We start from the raw sequence: 20,263 nt of genomic DNA, 5'->3' as shown, positions 1-20,263 counted from the left end.
TACTTCAAAGAGAAAAAGAAAACATATAATCACATAAATCTAGTAGATTCAGACCAAACCCAAGAGAGTAACAGCAGAAAACTATAAAATAACTAAGCAATCCTTTGGAAATGTCCCACCTGAGATTAGACTGATGTGGTAACTACAGAGAGTTAAGCAAAGCTTTTGAAAAGCCATAAAAGAAGCTATTCTCAAGCTTACCCTGAAGTGATAGCAGAGGTTAATTTATACAAGCATCAGAATGGGAGTAGTGGAAGGAAGCGGTTAGAGGTTATTAATACAAATGATCTAAGCACACACCAGTTACTGTTTCCACCTTAATAAATTAAATCTAACCCAAATATAATGTAACTCTTGGGAAATGTCCATTGCAGTAGTACACATGAATAGCAATCATCTTGAGGACTAAGTACTGAACTTTAAATTCTAATGATGGTTGTCCATTGGAGTATCCTGAATCCAGGCTCACCCAGCAACTGCCTGACTCAGTTGCTATCTAAAAGAAAGGCAAACCCAGGATACCACACAAAATGAGAAGACAAAAGCAGAGAACAGCTTAACACTACCATCTTCAAAGTGTCAGATGGACTGCTTAGTAAATGACTCCATGACCTAGATACATCATTTAGGACAGGAGAGAGAATATCTATCCCTCTATTGGACTCCTCCCACTGAAGTTCCTTGTACTGTGCAATGTATTTCCAACTCAAATTTTAAGACCTTTAATTTCCCCTCTCAAAAGTTTGCTCCAACATACTGAATCAGACCCTTGCCTGGGGCTAGCCCCACTCCTCAAAGGCTGCACCTGTATATTCTTCATCACACATCTCTAGGCTGACCATCAGCTATGGAGCATTTGTGGCTATGCCTCAGCACCTTCTCTCACGCATGTTCCTAAGGGCTTGGAAGCCCATCAGGATGGCCAGTTCCACCTTACTTTATTTACTGGAGAATGTCAATCCTTTAATGATATTTCATTTTCAAGTTATGAAATGTATTCTGCTATAGACACTTTGCCACAGGGCTGCCCACAGCAGGGACTGTCCTCTCACGAGGACTCAAAGAGGAAGTAGGAGTTTTCTTTCAGTACACTTGCAAGGCTTTCCAAGGAAGACTCAAGGGGAGCTAGTCCTTTCACTCTAGACACCTTAACATTTTCCTTCAAAAGCCTGGCTTTTGAAATGGCTCTCAACCACTCTACTGCTCTACTGTTGCTTATCCAACTGGGTTTTGTTTCCATTAGCTGCTGCTTTATTTCTTGCCCTAAAAGACAAACACAGGTGGAAGGCCATGGTAATTAGATTAGTCCTACCACTTCTAGATGAGCCACAAACAATATTCATCAGTCATGGCAAGCAGTTGGGCAATCTGCTATCAAATTAGTGGAAATCAAGCAGGAGCAATATGATAATTATCGACTACCACTAGTGTAGGTGTTAACACAGAAGCTGCTGCAGCAGAAGTTGCTCATGTAAGCCTGAAGTACCCAAGCAGCACAAGTAGGTTGTGTTAGAGCTGTTTTCTCCTGTACCCCATCTCAACATACCTGAAGTTAGATGGGTTTTGTTTCCATACATACATGTTGGTTTGTAAACCATCTGTGGTGGTAAGGCCATGACACATGGCCCAGTACAAATCCAGACAGGCCTCAAGATGTCTGGACAGGTCCTTTCTCTCCCCTCCTTCCTGCCACAACAACAGGGCAAGGTGGAAAAAGGAACAAAGGGGACAGGCCCTTGCCTGGCTGGTAAACAAGATGCCAGCTGGGGTCAGAGCACCAAAGCTCCCCCAGATACGAGGTCCTGGCCTCTGCCTTTGATGGTCACAGCCTGGCAGAAGGCTTTGCATTGGGTGGCTACATGTTAGCTTTAGTGCCCATTGGACCAAGTGACCTCTGGCATTTTGTATACCTGCAAGTGGCTGAGGAGCCTGGGGGCTGCTGCTCAGATCCCCCTTGCTCAGATCGGCTCCTGCTCAGATCCCCTTGCTCAGATCGGCTTCTGCTCAGATCCCCCTTGCTCAGATCCCCCTTGCTCAGATCCCCTTGCTCAGATCCACCTTGCTCAGATCCCCTTGCTCAGATCCCCTTGCTCAGATCTGCTCTTGCTCAGATCGGCTCCTGCTCAGATCCCCTTGCTCAGATCTGCTTTTGCTCAGACCCCCTTGCTCAGATCTGCTCTTGCTCAGATCCCCTTGCTCAGATCTGCTCTTGCTCAGATCGGCTCCTGCTCAGATCCCCTTGCTCAGATCTGCTTTTGCTCAGATCCCCTTGCTCAGATCTGCTTTTGCTCAGATCCCCCTTGCTCAGATCCCCTTGCTCAGATCCCCCTTGCTCAGATCCCCCTTGCTCAGATCCACCTTGCTCAGATCCCCTTGCTCAGATCCACCTTGCTCAGATCCCCTTGCTCAGATCCACCTTGCTCAGATCCACCTTGCTCAGATCCCCTTGCTCAGATCCCCTTGCTCAGATCTGCTTTTGCTCAGATCCCCTTGCTCAGATCCACCTTGCTCAGATCCACCTTGCTCAGATCCACCTTGCTCAGATCACCTTGCTCAGATCCCCTTGCTCAGATCCACCTTCCTCAGATCCTCCTCGCTCCAGTCTGCCTTGCTCAAGCCCTGCTCACATCTGCTGAAGCCTCTCCTCACTTCCAGTCTTGTCATCTCCGGTGTCCTGCCTTGCTTTGAGTGTCTGGTCCAGAGCCCTGAGATAAAGCCTGAGCCTGGAACTGGATTACAAACCGACAGTTTCTGGAGCCTGTCAGCAGCGAGAGCGAGCCAGAGACCATCTCCAAATTCCCACTCTGATCCTCGTGAGTAAGCCCTGGTCTGATCAGATCTTCCTCAGGGTTATTGGTTGGCCTTTGGTTTGTAAGTGGGTGAAGCTATTTGTGTCATAGCTTTTCCAGTCTCTGAACTCTCTAAATTGTATCAAAATTGCCATTAAGCATCCTGGAAGAATTCATGACCCAACAGAACCTGTAAATAATTCTATCAGTTTTGTACATAGTTTTGGGGTGGGGTTTTTGGGAAAATAAAAATAACTATATTTTATAATTCCTGCCTCGTTAATTTAACCCAAAACTAATACACCAGCATGGACTCTGCTAGATGAAAGACTCCATTTAAATACAACTCTGCTACAAGTGAATCTCCACCAAACTAGTTTTGAGGCCTCACTAAGTGGTGCCTGTTTTTTTCCTTTTTAATCCCACTCTTCTGTCCATCTGTGTCAGAGTTTAGATCCAAAGATAAAGGCAAAGAGATGCCTGTCAGAAGTGCAGAGCAGAAAGCAGGGCTCAGTTGGAACGATGGAACCGTATCTCCAGTTCTGCATCAGGGAACTTGGCACACAGGGCTGTCTCAGTACCACTGAGGAGTTACAACATGGTCTTGTAAGGCAGCAAGCTGGGTAAGCCTACAATGATGAACGCTTCTGATGTAGCACAGAAGGCAAACACACAGCAAAGCATGCGTGTGAAGGTAAAAACTCCCTCTTTCAATGCTTACTGCACTCACAACTGCCATGTACTTGGTTGAACAAGGGAGTTACCCAATGTAAGCTAATTAAACTAAAATAATGAAAAATTAATCTGGACTGAATTAAACTAACACAAGAGAACTATCTGTGCTGTCAAAGAACCTCTGAAGAGGGCTGGAAACCTGTCAGCTGGCAATCACTAGAGATGTCCCACAGTACACTGTACTGCTTGTGATTCGGAGCCCTAGCTTTGGGGTAGAATTTGAGGTCCTGTCATGCCAGCAAGGAGTCACACAGTTCTTAATTTGGGAAGTTTGTGTTCATTTGTCTGGTATGACCAATTAGCATTGTCTGCACTGAGACAGACTGATACACCAAACTATGGCAAAGTTCTTTCTGCTGCAGCCTAGCCTAAAGTCTGGAGATGGAGCCCACGCTGGTGTTTATCTCACCAAGGCAACAACTTTAAAGAGGGAAGGTAAACATGCACATACATACTACAGGGCAAACATGAGGTGTGTATGTAATCATCTCTTCCTGGAACCCAGCACTCTTTCCCCTGGATGTGAACCACAAGATAACATTCACTTGTACCGATTTGCCTTGTAGCATTGGAACACAATGGCCAAAACAGACATAACTTATGCTTGTGGTAACTGAGTGCTTTGAGAAACAAATATTTGTATCCTTTCTCTTCTTCCCAAGTTTATTTACTTCTCAGTTCCTCAGTCCTGTCCCAATGCATGCACTAATTGCTCAGGTCTTCTTACAAAGCAAAGCGAAGAAAAAGGAAACCTCTGAAACAGCAATCAAGAGGGCTAAAAAAAGCTGTTAACATCAGCTAACAAACACTGTAATGGCTGAAATGAGCTTAAGCTAGTTCTTGAGCAGAGTGGCTTTCAAATGGGCTGCACTCCATGAACATTGCCAGCTACTCCACTGTCTGTGCAATGTTCATGACTTAAGGTGGTCAGCTAGAGATCTCTTACCTTTGGAGGCTTGAAAGGATATTCTGGTGTAAATGTGATGTCAAGGAAGAACACACCTCCCTCATAGACAGAACCTGGAGGTCCTAGAATGGTTGATCTCCATTCGTAGATGTTATCACCTTTGGGGCCAGCGCTAAGAGATAAAAAAAATCCCAATTGTTTAGGAATATTGCCAGAGCTCAAAAAAAAAAGAAAAAACCCAAACTCTTACACTCTTCAAGCATGACAAGGAAGAAAGTTTCCAGTCTTATACTTCATACACCTCCTGAAAAGAGGGACTAACAACAGAGTGAATGCTTTCAAAATCTCAGAGATCTTACCTGGACTTGTCAGTGTTTCAGACTGCTTAGCAAAGCTGGGGAAATAGAGGTGAGGTCAGTTTTTTCACCTACTCCCTTCTGACATTTTAAGAGCAGCATTACCCAGAACTACTATTAAACATGCTACACAATCTCAACCCAACAGAAAAGCTAAGTTTCAAAGAACAATTTCCTACTGTATTTCAGAAATGGCTCTTTCAGTTCAGCCTTAATAAGACTGCACCCCATGGAAGATCACACTAAATAAAAATTCAGGACTTGTGTTACTTGATGAACCTCATGTGTTCTTTACAATTGAAATATATTCCTGTATTATTACAGCTAACCCAAGGCTGGTTGTACAATTGAAAGAAACCAAACACATAATTATACTCTTAAATGTCACAAGTTTTTATGCTTTTATCACTTTGCTACACTGACTTCTAAAACAAGGCCACACTGAACTCATCCCATTGATTTTGCTTGTATTGTGGAACTGCCTGTGGTAGTTTTAGGCTGATGCTTAGGAAATTTTCCACAGATTGCTAGAAAGTGGTAGAATGTAAATAAATTACCAATGTATACAAGAGGAAAATAATGATAATGTCTAAATAATCTCATTGGGCTCATTTATCTCATAACTGACACAAAGGTAGTTAGACAAACGAACTTTGTTTTCGGCTCTTCATTCTAGCAGATACTCGCTGGTGCTTTTGCTTGGCTGTTGCTGACCTTGGCTGCCTTCTTGTTGTGGCTAAGTACTAACAAAGCTGCTCTCTGCTCTTCTCTCTTTTCCCTTGTACAGTGGTGGGAAGGGCGTCGTGAGGGGGAAGCTGTTGGTAGCCCCCTGGTTTTCTCCAGGGGGGTTCTTGTGTTGTTTATGAATTGTCAATACCTGTAAATATTGGATATTTTGTACATATTCATTGCATTTCATATTTCTAGATTCTAGTTTTGCTTGTAAATAGAGCTTCATTTGCTTCCACTGAACTGGGCTGGCAATTTTATTTTGGGGGTAATTTCAACCCACCACACTGCCTTTGTAAGGAGAATTGCAACCATTGTGCCAAGTTAAAACACCACTCTCTCAAATCAGCTTTGTCTAATTCTAGATTCTTCCTAACCTGCCAGCAGCTCAAATTACAGGTGTTCAGAACACCAGTGTCTGCTTGTTGAAAATCCCTGTCACTGTGATCCTCACTCAGACACCTGTGTTCTATAGTGTGCCGTATGTCACTGAGTATTTGTAAGTACAGCTCAACCAATAAAGCCATTGATGATTTAGGACTCTGTTGCTACCTCTTTCTCTCTGTGCTGCTATGGTAGTATTTTATCTGAAAAAACTCAAGGTGAAAACTCCCTTTGCATACCGGGAGAAGTGCTGACACAGCTTTTTTCATCATGGATGTGCTATGACTTTGGCAGTATCTTCTCTTGTTCTCTAAGGGCCAGATTTTAAGATCCTCAATGCAATGAAAATGAGTCTTGCCCTTGGCTAGTATAAGACAGGAGGATAAAACAAGTATTTTCCAACAGTTGGACTCAATGATCTTAGAGGTCTTTTCCAACCAAAACAATTCTATGATTCAACAGTCATGGAGCAGTATTACATGAGAGGGAAGAGAGTCCAATAAATTCAACATAGCCACCACAATATGCATTTGGTTAGTGCACAGGGAACCAGAATAATTGCTAGGTATTAGTAACTGTGTTAGAAATAGAAATACAACTAACAAAACAAATTCTCAATGTAACAGCATGGACCAGGGACGTAGTCTTTTTCTCCTGCTCTTTTAAGCACTGGTGAACTGTCCTGGACAGCAGGGTAATCAGGGGAGAGAAAGGGAGTTAATTCTGTTACTAAGACAAAAATTCTATTTTCAGATTAAACTAAAAGTTCACAATATGTTGATGCTAAATAGTCCAACAACAGTGAAGCTATGACTAAAAGCATGCTTCCAGGTCAAGGAAAGCATTTAAGAACACAGTAAAGGGTTACAGGTTCTATGCAAAGTGATGCACCAGCCACCAGGGAAGGATTTCTCACCTCAGAACAAAACCCCCCACATAGCTCAGGCTTGGTAGTAAAGTAAAAGCTACTCCATCCCGAACACTCCTGGAATTCCACTCTACCTTCATGACTTCTTCCCGTGCTATGCAGGTCGATATATTTGGGCACTCAGTACTCTCCAGCTACAACTTGTGCACTAGACACAAAGAGCTCTGTACCTTGACAGAAGCTCCACTTTTCAAAGACACCAACCTAACTGTGCAAACCTACTGAAAAGGACTCTCTGGGGCACCCTTAGCCACCATGCCAAGGAATCACCTCTTTGTGAATGCACCAGCAGCCTGCAGACTGTCGTTACTGCAAGTCACACTGGCAATCCTCCTTCCCTCCCTCCCTCCCCTGAAGATGGAGGTAGTGAAGGGAACAGGTACTTGAGCTTTGTTAGCACCGACTGACTGCCAGAATTTTTATCAGGAGCACTGCCAACTGGGAGCACTTCAGCACTCAAGAACTGTGATGTGCGATTAGCCTGCTCTGAACCAGCAAGGAATACTTCAACACTCTGCATTTTATTTTCAGCTTTGGCCCAAAGGACTGTCAATAAAAATCCCACAGACTTTAAAAAAAAATTAAAAAATTGAAGCAGTCTTAGAAATCTCTAGTTTCCTATTAGGGTCCAATTAGAGCATGCAAGTAATATACTGCTAGACCTCTGCACCAAAGGAGTGCAGCATCTTTGTAAGACATCAGTAGGCTTTACCAGTGATGTATTAAGCTTACCTTTTAAGCTTTTCATAATTCAATTAACAGAGCGAAATAGCTGTAGATGTTCAGTTTTTACATATTAACATTGATTCCTTATAAAGGAAAGACTGAAAAAGGAAAATGCAAGTCAGCTGCAGAGTGCAATATTGCTCAGATTTCAATTAGGATTAGGTAATACCAAGCAGCTCAAGAAGACCTAATGCTTAATAGAAAAGTGACAATACTGGACCACAGCAGGAGTGCAGTGGCATTAACTTTTGTTGGAGATGTAAAAGCTGTCAAAGGTTAAAGATTACATTCTTTGTTTTAAATCCTCCCAATTATCTGCTTCAAAAAGAAATTCACTGATGCATAAATACAGAGCTCAAAGGCACAGCTGCACACCTGATGTGTGTCACCACTGCTCAAATTAAGTGTCCAAATCTACTAATGCAACATTTTGAAGCCGTCCAGCATATGACCACTGGGAAGACAATTTAAACCAATTAAATAGAAATGGTTTACACTGCAAGTCAAGAGTATGAGAGCAACAACTTTCTGTATTGAAATCAATAGCTCAGAATCTCTTCACTTTCAAAGAAAGAAATGAGACACAGATCAGTAATGCAGAGAGAAAGGTGACATCAGAAACAATGCCAGTCCACCATTATTGTGCAAGGCAGCATGTGTTACACATAGTAGAGAAGCGACCTCTCTTCCCTGGAAAAACAGGGACAGGTTCAGTGAAGATCACAGAATCACAGAACTTTAGGGGCTGGAAGGGACCTCAAAAGTTCATCCAGTCCAACCCCCCTGCCAGAGCAGGAGCACCTAGAGCAGATCACACAGGAACACATCCAGGCAGCTCTTGAATATCTCCAGAGAGGGAGACTCCACAACCCCCCTGGGCAGCCTCTCCCAGGGCTCTGTCACCCTCACAAGGAAAAAAATCCTTCCTCATGTTCCCATGGAACTTCCTCTGCCTCAGCTTCCACCACTGCCCCTTGTGCTGGCATTGGGCATCACCCAGCAGAGCCTGGCTCCAGCCTCTGGGCACTCCCCCTGCACATCTTTAGCAACAGCAATGAGGTCACCTCTCAGGCTCCTCCCCTCCAAGCTCCAGAGCCCTCAGCTCCCTCAGGCTCTCCTCAGAAGGAAGATGTTCCACTCCCTTCAGCATCTTTGTGGCTCTGCACTGAACACTTTCAAGCAGTTCCCTGAGGTCCTTCTTGACCTGAGGGGCCCAGAACTGGACACAATATTCCAGATGTGGCCTCCCCAGGGCAGAGTAGAGGGGGAGGAGAACCTCTCTCCACCTACTCCCCACAGCCCTTCTAATCCCCCCCAGGATGCCTTTGGCCTTCTTGGCCACCAGAGCACATTGCTGGCTCATGGTCAACCTCCCATCCACCAGGACCCCCAGGGCCTTTTCCCCTTCACTGCTCTCCAACAGCTCAGTCCCCAACCTCTCCTGCTCCATGAGGTTGTTCTTTCCCAGGTGCAAGACTCTCCCCTTGCTCTTGTTCTATTTCATTCCATTTCTCCCTGTCCAACTCTCAGCCTGTCTCAGTCTCACTGAATGGCAGCACAACCCTCCTGTGTCAGCCACTCCTCCCAGTTTGGTGTCATCAGCAAACTTGCTGACAGTGCTCTCTGTGCCCTCATCCAGGTCCTTGATGAATATATTGGATAGAACTCGTCTCAGTACTGACCCCTGAGGGACTCCAGTAGACACCACCCATTGACCACAACTCTCTGACTTCAGATGTGCTGCCCCCACTGTAACAGCTGTTGCTGATAGTTCTCAAGTTGTTGCTGACTTATCCTCTGTCCAGATATTATGACAGTAATGTCCTTAGGATACTGCCCAGTGGCGTTTTTGTTCAAGGACTATTTAACTTTCCAAGTCCAGAAGCAGCAATCTGAATCCTCCTCACAAATGCAAGGCAGAAAATCTCAGCAAAAGTGAGTCCAAGCTGATAGGTTCTGCCTCAACCAAGTCCCAGCCAGCCTTGTGCTGCTTTGGAAAAAACTCATCTTGCTCTGTCTGCCTCTGCTGGCATCATGCTCTTTCTGAACTTAAAACCCAAGCATGAGAGACTGGGGAGCAGAACAATGCCTCAGCACATCAGCTGCATGCTCAGATGCCTTAGAGCACTGAGTGACTGTCTCAGAGATTGAGGTTTCATGCAGAAGATACACACACCCCCTTTCATGTATTGAAAAGGCTGAATGATAGACAGGCTCCAAGAAAAGTCAGCCTGTGGCTTTTTCCTCCAAAAGCAGGCAGACAGGACCTCCACCTCAGGCATACAACATGGGATAACACACTGATATTTTTGGTGCACAAACTCAGCTCTCTCCTCTGCCTGGGCATCCCTGGGGATAACACTCAAAGTATGTCTATGCCTTGGAGGGAAGGCAGGACTTTGATGCTCACCACATAGACCTAATGCATGAAAATCCTTGGGAACACACTGCTGATACTTTCCAGGAGAATGACTCAGAAAGAGCCCACTGTTTATGTCAACGTGCTAGTACATCCGGAAACTATCTAGTGCTGCCTGAAAATACAGCCTGGCAAATAGTTCAGTTCCCCTTCTTTCAGATATGGAAAGCACACAACAGCAGGTCATGGTCATGATAATTAAAAATTAGTCAATGCTATGGACACTAGGTTCACACCCTGCAATACCAAAGAGGCATATGTTCCAGGATCTGAAGGGGGCTACAAGAAAGCTGGGGAGGGACTTTTGAGGGTGTCAGGGAGTGATAGGACTGGGGGAATGGAGCAAAACTAGAAATGGGGACATTCAGATTGGATGTTAGGAAGAAATTCTTCCCCATGAGGGTGGTGAGACACTGGAAGAGGTTGCTCAGGGAGGTGGTGGAAGCCTCATCCCTGGAGGTTTTTGGAGCCAGGCTGGATGTGGCTGTGAGCAACCTGCTGTAGTGTGAGGTGTCCCTGGCCATGGCAGGGAGGTTGGAACTGGATGATCCTTGAGGTGCCTTCCAGTCCTGCCAATTTTGTGATTCCATGGCAGGAAGGCTGTCAGTTCTGCCAGGTGTTTTGCTGTATTACTTGATGCCATTATGCTGGTTTCAGTTTGGGCTTAATTAGAAGTAATGTGTTCGGTTTCCCTTTGAAAAATTGTGTAAAATTAGGTGCAAATTCTACCACTGTCCCTGTGTCAGTTTGACAGTTTTGTAGGTTAGAACTGGATAATCCTTATGGTTCCTTCCAACCCTAACAATTCTATGATTCTGTGATCTTTAAGCGAGCTGTGTTAAAAATGGGAATGTGAAAGAACAGAATTAAACCAAATCAAACAAAAAAGCAGCTAATTCTTTGGCTACCATGTCACTTCAAAACCTTTGTATTAATTCATAGCTCTGATTTTAGAACTACATTGTCACCTTCTGCTCATGCTTTAGCTACCAAAATAGATTATTATTATTAATATCATCATCATCATTATTATTATTATTATCATCATCATTATTATTCTAGCACCCAAACACTCCATCCACAGGCAGGATCCCACTATGCTAAGCATGCTACAATGTAAGCCCATGCTGGTACACACTTTTCAACTTTAAAGTAAGCATTAAAACATTATACAGTTACTAGAAAAAGCCCAAACTAGATGAGAGAAGCTGCTAAAAGGGTATCCATAGTCATCCATTTAACTGACATTTTTTGCTAAGTAGTCTGAAAGTGGAATCTAATTTTTTTTTTGCTTTCAAATTTTTGTCAAAGAATGGAAATTAAAGGGGGAAAAAAAGAAAAGAAAAAAAAAGAAAAGAAAAAAATCAGAATACAAACTGCCTCCTGGGCATCAGTTAAAGGCAACATATTAAATTCTGATGTGACTACGTGAATCAGTGATATTTTTCCTGCTGTCATTACACACAGCCAGGCTGCTCCTCTGTGTTAAGCTAAACATGATGGATTGAACATAGGTGAAATGCCTGTGGACTCAATGTGAGGCACAGGGAAATGACAGCAAGAGAAGAAGTTGCAGCTGGATTTAATTAAAACATAGGAAGAGGGGCAAAGGAAGGAAAGGAGAGGTGAGAAAAGATGGAACATTCTATTGCTACAGCAAGCCAAACCATAGAATTGTGAAAACAGAACTTAATTCTCCTTCTAAAGCATATTCAGGGGCAGAGTTTTCAAGTACAAAGCAGTAAATATTGTTTTTCTTGTTACTCCTTGAAGGTGCTGTATTTTCTGTCTTAAATTTAAAATGGCAGTCACAATATTATTGCACAAGGGTAAAGTAGCTTACAAATCCTATCACACACCTAACAGAGAAGAGCATACACAAAATTTCTGTTTTAGCATCTGGGAAAGCTTTTCCCTTAAGTATCAGACTAATGTAAAACTGGGGAGGGGAGGGTTGAAAAATTGCAAATGAATTCCACAAAGCTCAGACTGGAGGATAAATGGTGCAGTGAATTACATTCTTAGGAGTTTTTAAAAAGGAACTAAATGACTAAATAGCTCTGATAATGGAGCTGATAAGGTGTTATGCAGGGATTTATGAGACTTGAAGGAAAACTGTTTCAGGGGGATTTCTTTGTAGGAAGAAGAAAATTAAAAAAAAAAAAAGAAACGGTGGGGTTTTGCAGTTTATGTAAAGAATACTTGGCAATAAGATGACACAACAACCAAGAGCCTTATCATTGACAAGATTTCACTCTTCCCAGTTACATCAGACAGATAAATTCCCAGGAGTACTTTCAGATTTAGGACCCTCACCCGAAATATTTCAGGCTCTGCAAAAATTACTGTGAAGTTTCTACTAAACTGGCTGGTGAAAAGGCTAAGTCTCTTGAATAATGTCACTGGAGAGTCTTGATTTTTAAACCAGGCTTCGAAGATCTAAAACAAAATATCAGTTAACAGGGAGGTCAGAAGGAGACCTACAATATTCTCAGGAGCTCTATTTAGTTTAACAATAATCACTTCAATTTAGGATCAAGTCCTCGTAAAAAACCTTCGTGAGACATTAATCTATTTAGCACTGGTTCCAAAACTGAAAATAAATCCATCCTGCTCAGCTCCCAAAGGCTTCTGTCTCCCTTTGCAGTAGCTTCTTCCCAGCCTTTTCTACACGAAACCACTGGAAGTTTGCCCTGCTACCTGGAGGAACATTTCCAGTGTCCAAGGTGAGTGCAGGGTAGGGTATGCAAATACAGACAATGACAAACTAATTAGTCAATGAAATTGTTTGTGCACATCTGTCTTCCTTTTCTCCTCACAGTTACAGCCTGATGCCACAACCAAAAATTAAACACATTTTCATGTGTTGGCTTCTATTTGAGCTTACATCTCCCATTAAATAATACCCTGCACAAGAAACAACAAAACAAAATGGGGAAGAGCAGAAGAGAATCTGATGCACCTTACAAATGACAGCAGTGTGTTTAAAATGGCAAGAAGTTGTGATGGTGGAAACTGTCCTCTGCCAGCTTAACCTTGCATTATTTTTACATCAGTTTCCTTCCTGCCATTGGTAGAGCAGACTATTAGCTGACAACATGTGGACAGAAATTCCTTCACACAATCAGACCTCATTTCTAAATGCCGTATTTATGGCACAGATGTGTAATTTACAACTGGGAAGCAAAGCTAGGCAGTTTCACAAATGCACCACTTTTGCAACTACACTGTTTGCCTGAGGCCTCTTTACCTTCCAGCAGGGTTTTGAAAATCAGCACAGAAATGTTCAGGGGCAAAGCCCTTTGTTTCTGTAAGGTTCATTCTTTTTTAAGGCAAACATACTCTTTCAGTGATTGCTCAGCATCAGATTTGACAGTCTTGTATTAAAAGACCATAAATGAGAAAAAATATTATTAATCACAGAATGTTAGGGGCTGGAAGGAACCTCAAAAGATCATCCAGTCCAACCCCCCTGCCAGAGCAGGATCACCTACAGCAGGTCACACAGGAACACATCCAGGAGGGTCTTGAATATCTCCAGAGAGGGAGACTCCACAACCCCCCTGGGCAGCCTCATCCAGGGTTCTGTCACCCTCACAGGGAAAACTTTTTCCTCACGTTCCCATGGAACTTCCTCTGCCTCAGCTTCCACCACTGCCCCTTGTGCTGTCATTGGGCATCACCCAGCAGAGCCTGGCTCCAGCCTCTGGGCACTCCCCCTGCACATCTTTAGCAACAGCAATGAGGTCACCTCTCAGGCTCCTCCTCTCCAAGCTCCAGAGCCCTCAGCTCCCTCAGGCTCTCCTCATAAGGAAGATGTTCCACTCCCCTCAGCATCTTTGTGGCTCTGTGCTGGACTTTCTCAAGCAGTCACACATTCATAAATAGTAAAGTTCTTGTGTGTCTAATCTCAATGTAGTACGTCCTTCAAAAGAAAACAAAAAGTACTTCCTCCAGGCAGTTATTGAGACATAGTAGGTTCTTCACACATGGAAAAGAAGACAACAACACAGTTCAGTAATGCCTCCTTCCACCCCATAAGTAGCCCTAACGGTGCTACATTAAATGATCAGAGGACTCTTCCCTAGACACCATTCTTTAGCCATTAGAGAAAACAGAAATCCACCACAATTAACTTGCCATTCAAGCTGGGACCCACAGCTGTGTTTGTCTTCCATGCCTATCTCCTGTCCTGATTGTATCAGTGTAAGAATATGAAAGATCTCATTAAATAAGGTGGTGGTGGTGGAGAAAGCCTAGCATGCTATAAATATTTAGGTGCCCTGTCAAGCACCAAGTGTAAAACTGCTAAATTTCCACCTCTTCAAAAAGCACTTGGCCTGTTTAGGAAAAGAAAGAAAGAAGAAACAGCTCCCACCTGTTCTGTAAGCCTGCCTATCTAGCACTGAGGTAACGTAGTAGACTCTATCTTGGACTTTATCATCCATTTGTTGTAATTCTGTAGATCCAGAAATGTATCTGCTAACCAGCTTAGATCCAAAGGGCAACAGCAGCTACAAACCAGATCAGAAAAACTGGCCCAAGAAAGTTAAAGATGATGTGCAACACTTGGCAAAGTGCCACTACTATGGTGAAAATTGAAAGCAGACAGACTCTTGAACTTCCTCAAACTAACAGGGACATGGTTCTTGCGGCTTCCCCCAACTGTCTCCTTGAGCTTTCCCATGGGGAGGAAGAAGGCAAGACCCTGCATTGCCAGACTAGAGACACCCTTCCCTCTCTTTTGCACTGAAGTACAGGAATTCTGAAGTACAGGACATCTGTACTGAGAACAGATGATGCAGTATTTTAAGACTGTTAGTTTATATGAAACTTCAAGTTTAGAAGAGAACATAACCTAAGGAAAAAAAAATTTGCTCATGTACCACACACTCCAAAACTCATCTGCCTGTTCCACTACCTACCTACCAACCAACCAACACCCCCTAAAAACATGCTATGGATTAAAACAAATCCACTGGCCAATCAGTACCAGCAGAGTCTCTTTCCCATTACAGACCAGGGATACATAGAGTCAACATCATTTAAGCAGAGAACCAGCTCATCCCATCATCTTGGCTTCACATCATTATATTGCTTCCTATCAGCACACCAGTGCTGATGCTAGTAACATTATGCTGCTAATGAAAAAAATATGTTTTGACAGAGGCATCTTAATGATACATGGAACCTAGAAAGAAAAAAAAAAAAGAGAAAAAATAAATCTAATCTGGATATATACCCCTTCTCTACTTACAGCAAACTTCCCTACATTCCTTTTTTGCCATTTGCTAAATCAGGATCATTGCATTTGGATGAACCTGGATTTCACAGGATCACAGCTCACAGGATGTTAGGGGTTGGAAGGGACCTCTGAAGATCATCAAGTCCAACCCCCCTGCCAGAGCAGGACCAGAGAATCCAGCACAGGTCACACAGGAACACATCCAGATGGGGCTTGAAAGTCTCCAGAGAAGGAGACTCCACAACCTCTCTGGGCAGCCTGTTCCAGTGCTCTGGGACCCTCCCAGTGAAGAAGTTCCTCCTCATGTTGAGGTGGAACCTCCTGTGCTGGAGTTTCTATCCATTGCCCCTTGTCCTATCCCAGGGTGCAACTGAGCAGAGCCTGTCCCCTCCAGTCACCACAGCTTTATTCACTTTGACTTTCTCACTCAAAGCCATTTTAAATGTTCCTTTTAGTGCAACAAAAGATTTTCAAACAGCAATAAATTTACAATGTAACTATATCCACTCTGTGCTCAAAAATTCCTAGGTCAGCCTAGGCAATCACACCTCAACTTTCACAATGGAACTACTAAAAAGCTGTTTCTTCATTTCAGTTTCTATGTCAAGCTCTCAGCTGGGAAAGGTCAGTAAACTAAACCCTTAGAGGACACACAAATAGCCTTAATATATCAGTAAAATCCAACAAATCCCAAGGGCAGCAGACGCTCCCATCATTAACACAGACTTGTAATATATATTTTTTTTAATATTAGGTTTTTAATCAGATGAAAGTTACAATGAGACAAGTATTTTTGTTGGTTTGTTTGTCTGTTTTTTCCTTTTACTAATTAAGGCAAATTACTGAACAGAAGAAAAAAGAGGGCAACATTCAGTGAGGCTTTTCACCAAAACATCGATGCTTGGCCATGGCTTTTCTTACAGATGATGTTGAATGTTTGTCTTGTCTTTAGCTGGTATCTGGGGCTAAACTGTAGCAGTTGCTCCAGCACCCAGTGCCCCCTGCCCAGCAATGTTCATTCTGTATCTTTCACAGTCACCTGCTACTGGAAGTGTTTTCAGTTTGGGGTTTGTTCTGAAGCTTGTTTGGGATTGCCCTGGTTTAACACAAGGGTTAATGCATCCCTGCATAACCTGCAGCCTGCTCTCCCAACGCAGAAGTGAGGGGAAAGTAACACAAAACTCGGGGTTGAGATAAAGAGATAAGAGTTTAATATTACATAGATATCATAACCACAATACATAATTACCTTAGCTTAGCCTGCTGGCAGGAACAAAACACAGTGAAATGCAGGAAGTGAAATGCAGGAAAGCTAAAAACCAGCATAAAACAGAAAGCCAAGCCCAGCAGCTACCTGACTCCCACTCGTCTCACTGCCATCCCTGTAGAAAAGAGCCAACACCCAAAACCCAGGAACCCAGAAGCAGCAGCTGGAACAGGAAGCCTCCCATGTGGCAATCTGAACTTCAAGATCCACCACACTTTGCTCCAGTCAGCACTTTCATTTTTGAAGCTGGCATGACTGCAGCATGGTGTGAATAACAGGAGTAGGTTCAACTCAAGCTATGACATGGATGCTCAATGAGAAGCTTCAGTGACATGGCTCCCGGGGACAGGGTTTAATGTCCATGGTGGTGTGTTAGGTTGATGGTTGGACTTGATGATCAAAGAGGTTTCTTACAACCAAAACAATTCTATGATTCTATGAGTCTAAAATAGTTCCCCATCTGCTGAGCTTGTGCCTGTCACAGAAGAGTAAAACAGATTATATACAAAAATAATCCCAGTGCTAGGAGCAGAGTAACCAATACTAAAACATGTTTTTAATCCACTCTTTATAAATATATCAAAACTACATGGCACACATGTAACTTTCAAGCCATGACTTAGTGGTACTACAAGCCCTATGAGGAGAGGTTGAGGGAGCTGGGGGTGTTTAGCCTGAAGAAAAGGAGGCTCATAGGAGACCTTATTGCTCTCTACAACTACCTGAAAGGAGGCTTTGGCCAGGTAGGGGGTGGTCTCTTCTCCCAGGCAACCAGCAGCAGAACAAGAGGACACAGTCTCAAACTGCACCAGGGGAAGTTTAGGCTCAAGGTGAGGAGAAAGCCACTGGAATGTGCTGCCCAGGGAGGTGGTGGAGTCACCGTCCCTGGAGGTCTTCAAAAAAATATTGGATGTGGCACTTGGAGCCATGGTTTAGCTGTCAGGAGGTGTTAGGTATTAAGCAATAGGTTGGACTTGATGATCACTGAGGTCTTTTCCAATCTGGTTGATTCTGTGATACAAACCAGAAATCTGATTAGGCAAAGTCAATCTTAAGGCGAAGTACGAAAGTAAGACACTGAGGTATGTGCACACTTGTTTACAGCTTTAATGCTCAATTTTCTGAGAGAGAGACTGATTTGACAAAAACATCATGGGAAATACCTTTGGAAATTACACTTAAAGGTGCTTTTGCTGCACATCTACATAAGCATGTATGTGTTTCATAAGCCACAAACATGGCACTGGAAGAGGTTGCCCAGGAAGGTGGTGGAAGCCTCATGCCTGGAGGTTTTTGCAGCCAGGCTGGATGTGGCTGTGATCAGCTTGATGTAGTGTGAGGTGTCCCTGGCCATGGCAGGGGGGTTGGACCCGGATGAGCCTTGAGGTCCCTTCCAACCCTAACAGTTCTATGATTCTCCCTTATAACAGTGTAAAAATAAAGATCAGTCCATCCCTTAGTATAACAGAAGTAGTGTTTGGCAATGACTTTGATCTCTGGTCAAATGAAAATTTTGCCACAGAACTTTGTTCCTCTACTGTTGCAGCCACTGTCCTGCTGGGTGCACGCAGAGTGCATGGGATTGAGAGATGCTTTCTAGCTGACCAACTGCACACTGTGAAGAGCAAAACAATCACATTCCATGGGTGCCAAGAACAACAGCCTGGCATGTTGGCACCCTTGGATTGGAACATGCTGCAGAAGCCACCTCCTTGACACACTGGCACCTCTTACTGGGAAAAGATTGTAGCTTATAGATGTGGTTGGGTTTTGTTGGTTAAGTGATTGATAAGAAAGAGCATTTAAGCAGCTGCTTAGAGCGATACTGGAGCCTGGGAGGTCAGGCCTTCTCTAGGGACTTCTTCTGTTAGCTGCTTTGTCTATTAAGGGATTCTGGGGCTTCTGTTAGGGACATTCTGAAACTCTGCAATGCTGGCAATTCTACAATGCTGTAATAAAGAACTTCTGAGAAGGCTTCTGAGATTCTCTGCTCTCTGCATTTCTGGAATTCTGCTTGCAGCAGCAGCAGGGTTTGTGTCCCTACACTCACCACCCAATGGCACCTCATTATCAGGGTTACTACTACTACACCCCTAGTTGGGGGAGCAATACTCTACTAGCTTATCAAAAGAAGCATAGGAAATCACCAGGCTGGATCTGCTCTGAAGTCCACCTATACTAGCACCCTGTCTCTCCCTGGTTTCCAATGTCAAATGGGGCAGAGATGGGCTTTGGAGGTGTCCTGCCAGGTCTTCTGTTTTTCCCTAACTTTGCAACATCCTCAGCAGTAACTGACTGAGCTCCAAAAACAGGCATCTATGTTTCCCCACTGAAATCAGCATTATAAGATGCAGTGATTCTGTCTGGTGTTGCCATCCCCAGAAGTCTGAGTCTTTTTGAAGCTTGCTAAATTCCTGGCTTCAGCAATGTAATACAGCATAGAACCCCTGTGTCTAATTTCATTCTGCAAAGAATAAATAAATTAAATTTCTCTATCTTTTAATCTCATTCCATATGCCTTTGTTCTTGTATTAGAGGACAGAGGAAAATAAGTATCCAGAGTAATTGCTAAAAATAAGGAAAACAAACACTGAATTTATTTTCTAAAGAAACCAGGTCCTGTGACTTCAAACGAGAATTCTTCCAGTTCCTTTTTACTCATTTCCATCTCTCCTCTCCCAATTCCACCTATTTCTCCAATATTCTCTTTGAAATAAAGTGGACAGCACTCCACAGAAGTCGACAGGCAAGTTTTTTTCTCATTCACAAGCCTGAAATACCTACTGCTCCTTTTTTCAAAATGGGAAACTTAATCACCCTAGGTATGCCTTTGCTGAGCACCAGGTCAGTAAAGAATAGGGTTCTTCCCTCCTTTCAAAGCAAGAAGTTTTCAGCAGACCATACATTGGTAAAGATCATTCCTGTTAGCAAATACATGTGCCAAGTATCTTTCTAGCAGCCAGAAATTCCGTATCAGTGTGGAGAAGCTGAACTCAATGACAAAACTTTCCTCAAACTCAACACAACAAATTCAAAAGCAATGCAAGACAGACAAATCTGTTGGGAACCTGGAAAAAACAAGCAGTGATGCACCAGCCAAATTTCAGCAAGGCACCTTGAGCCGGGGCTTGCTTCAGCACACTTTGCCCTGTCAGTAATTGTGGCATTCCTCATTCTCACACTGACTGTCAGCAAAGAAGGTTTTTTGAAAGCATCCTTGTTGCTTTTGCATAGAATCAGAGAATTGTTAGGGTTGGAAGGGACTTCAAGGATCATCCAGTTCTAACCCCTCTGCCATGGGCAGGGACACCTCACACTACAGCAGGTTGCTCACAGCCACATCAGCCTGGCCTTAAAATTCTCCAGGGATGAGGCTTCCACCACCTCCCTGGGCAACCTGTTCCAGTGTCTCACCACTCTCATGGGAAGAACTTCTTCCTAACATCCAATCTGAATCTACCCATTTCTGGTTTTGCTCCATTCCCATCATTCCCTGACACCCTCAAAAGTCCCTCCCCAGCTTTCTTGTAGCCCCCTTCAGATGCTGGAAGGCCACAAGAAGGTCTCCTGGGAGCCTTCTCTTCTCCAGACTGAACAGCCCCAACTCTCTCAGCCTGTCTTCATAGCAGACGAGCTCCAGTCCTCTGAAGCACCCTGTAAAAAGGCATTTATGGAAGAACAAACTCTTAAGAGCTTGCTATGAATCAGTGCTGGTGCTGAACATCTCAGAAACAAGCAACAAGCTTTGTTTCCATCACCAATACGGATTCAGTCTTTA

At 43.6% G+C, this 20,263-nt stretch overlaps 1 protein-coding gene across 1 annotated transcript in view; it reads right to left on the bottom strand.

Annotated features, from left to right (window-relative positions):
* LOC128969881 (ubiquitin-conjugating enzyme E2 E1-like) overlaps window positions 1–20,263 on the bottom strand; it is a 56,033-nt gene that overhangs the window by 4,216 nt on the left and 31,554 nt on the right. The window contains 1 exon segment of the mRNA XM_054384851.1: window positions 4,471–4,603. Within this exon segment, the coding sequence (XP_054240826.1) occupies window positions 4,471–4,603 (133 nt within the window).

The sequence above is a fragment of the Indicator indicator genome, chromosome 11, assembly GCF_027791375.1.
Source record: "Indicator indicator isolate 239-I01 chromosome 11, UM_Iind_1.1, whole genome shotgun sequence".
Lineage (NCBI taxonomy): Eukaryota > Metazoa > Chordata > Aves > Piciformes > Indicatoridae > Indicator > Indicator indicator.
This window is presented reverse-complemented; position numbering and strand designations above follow the sequence as displayed.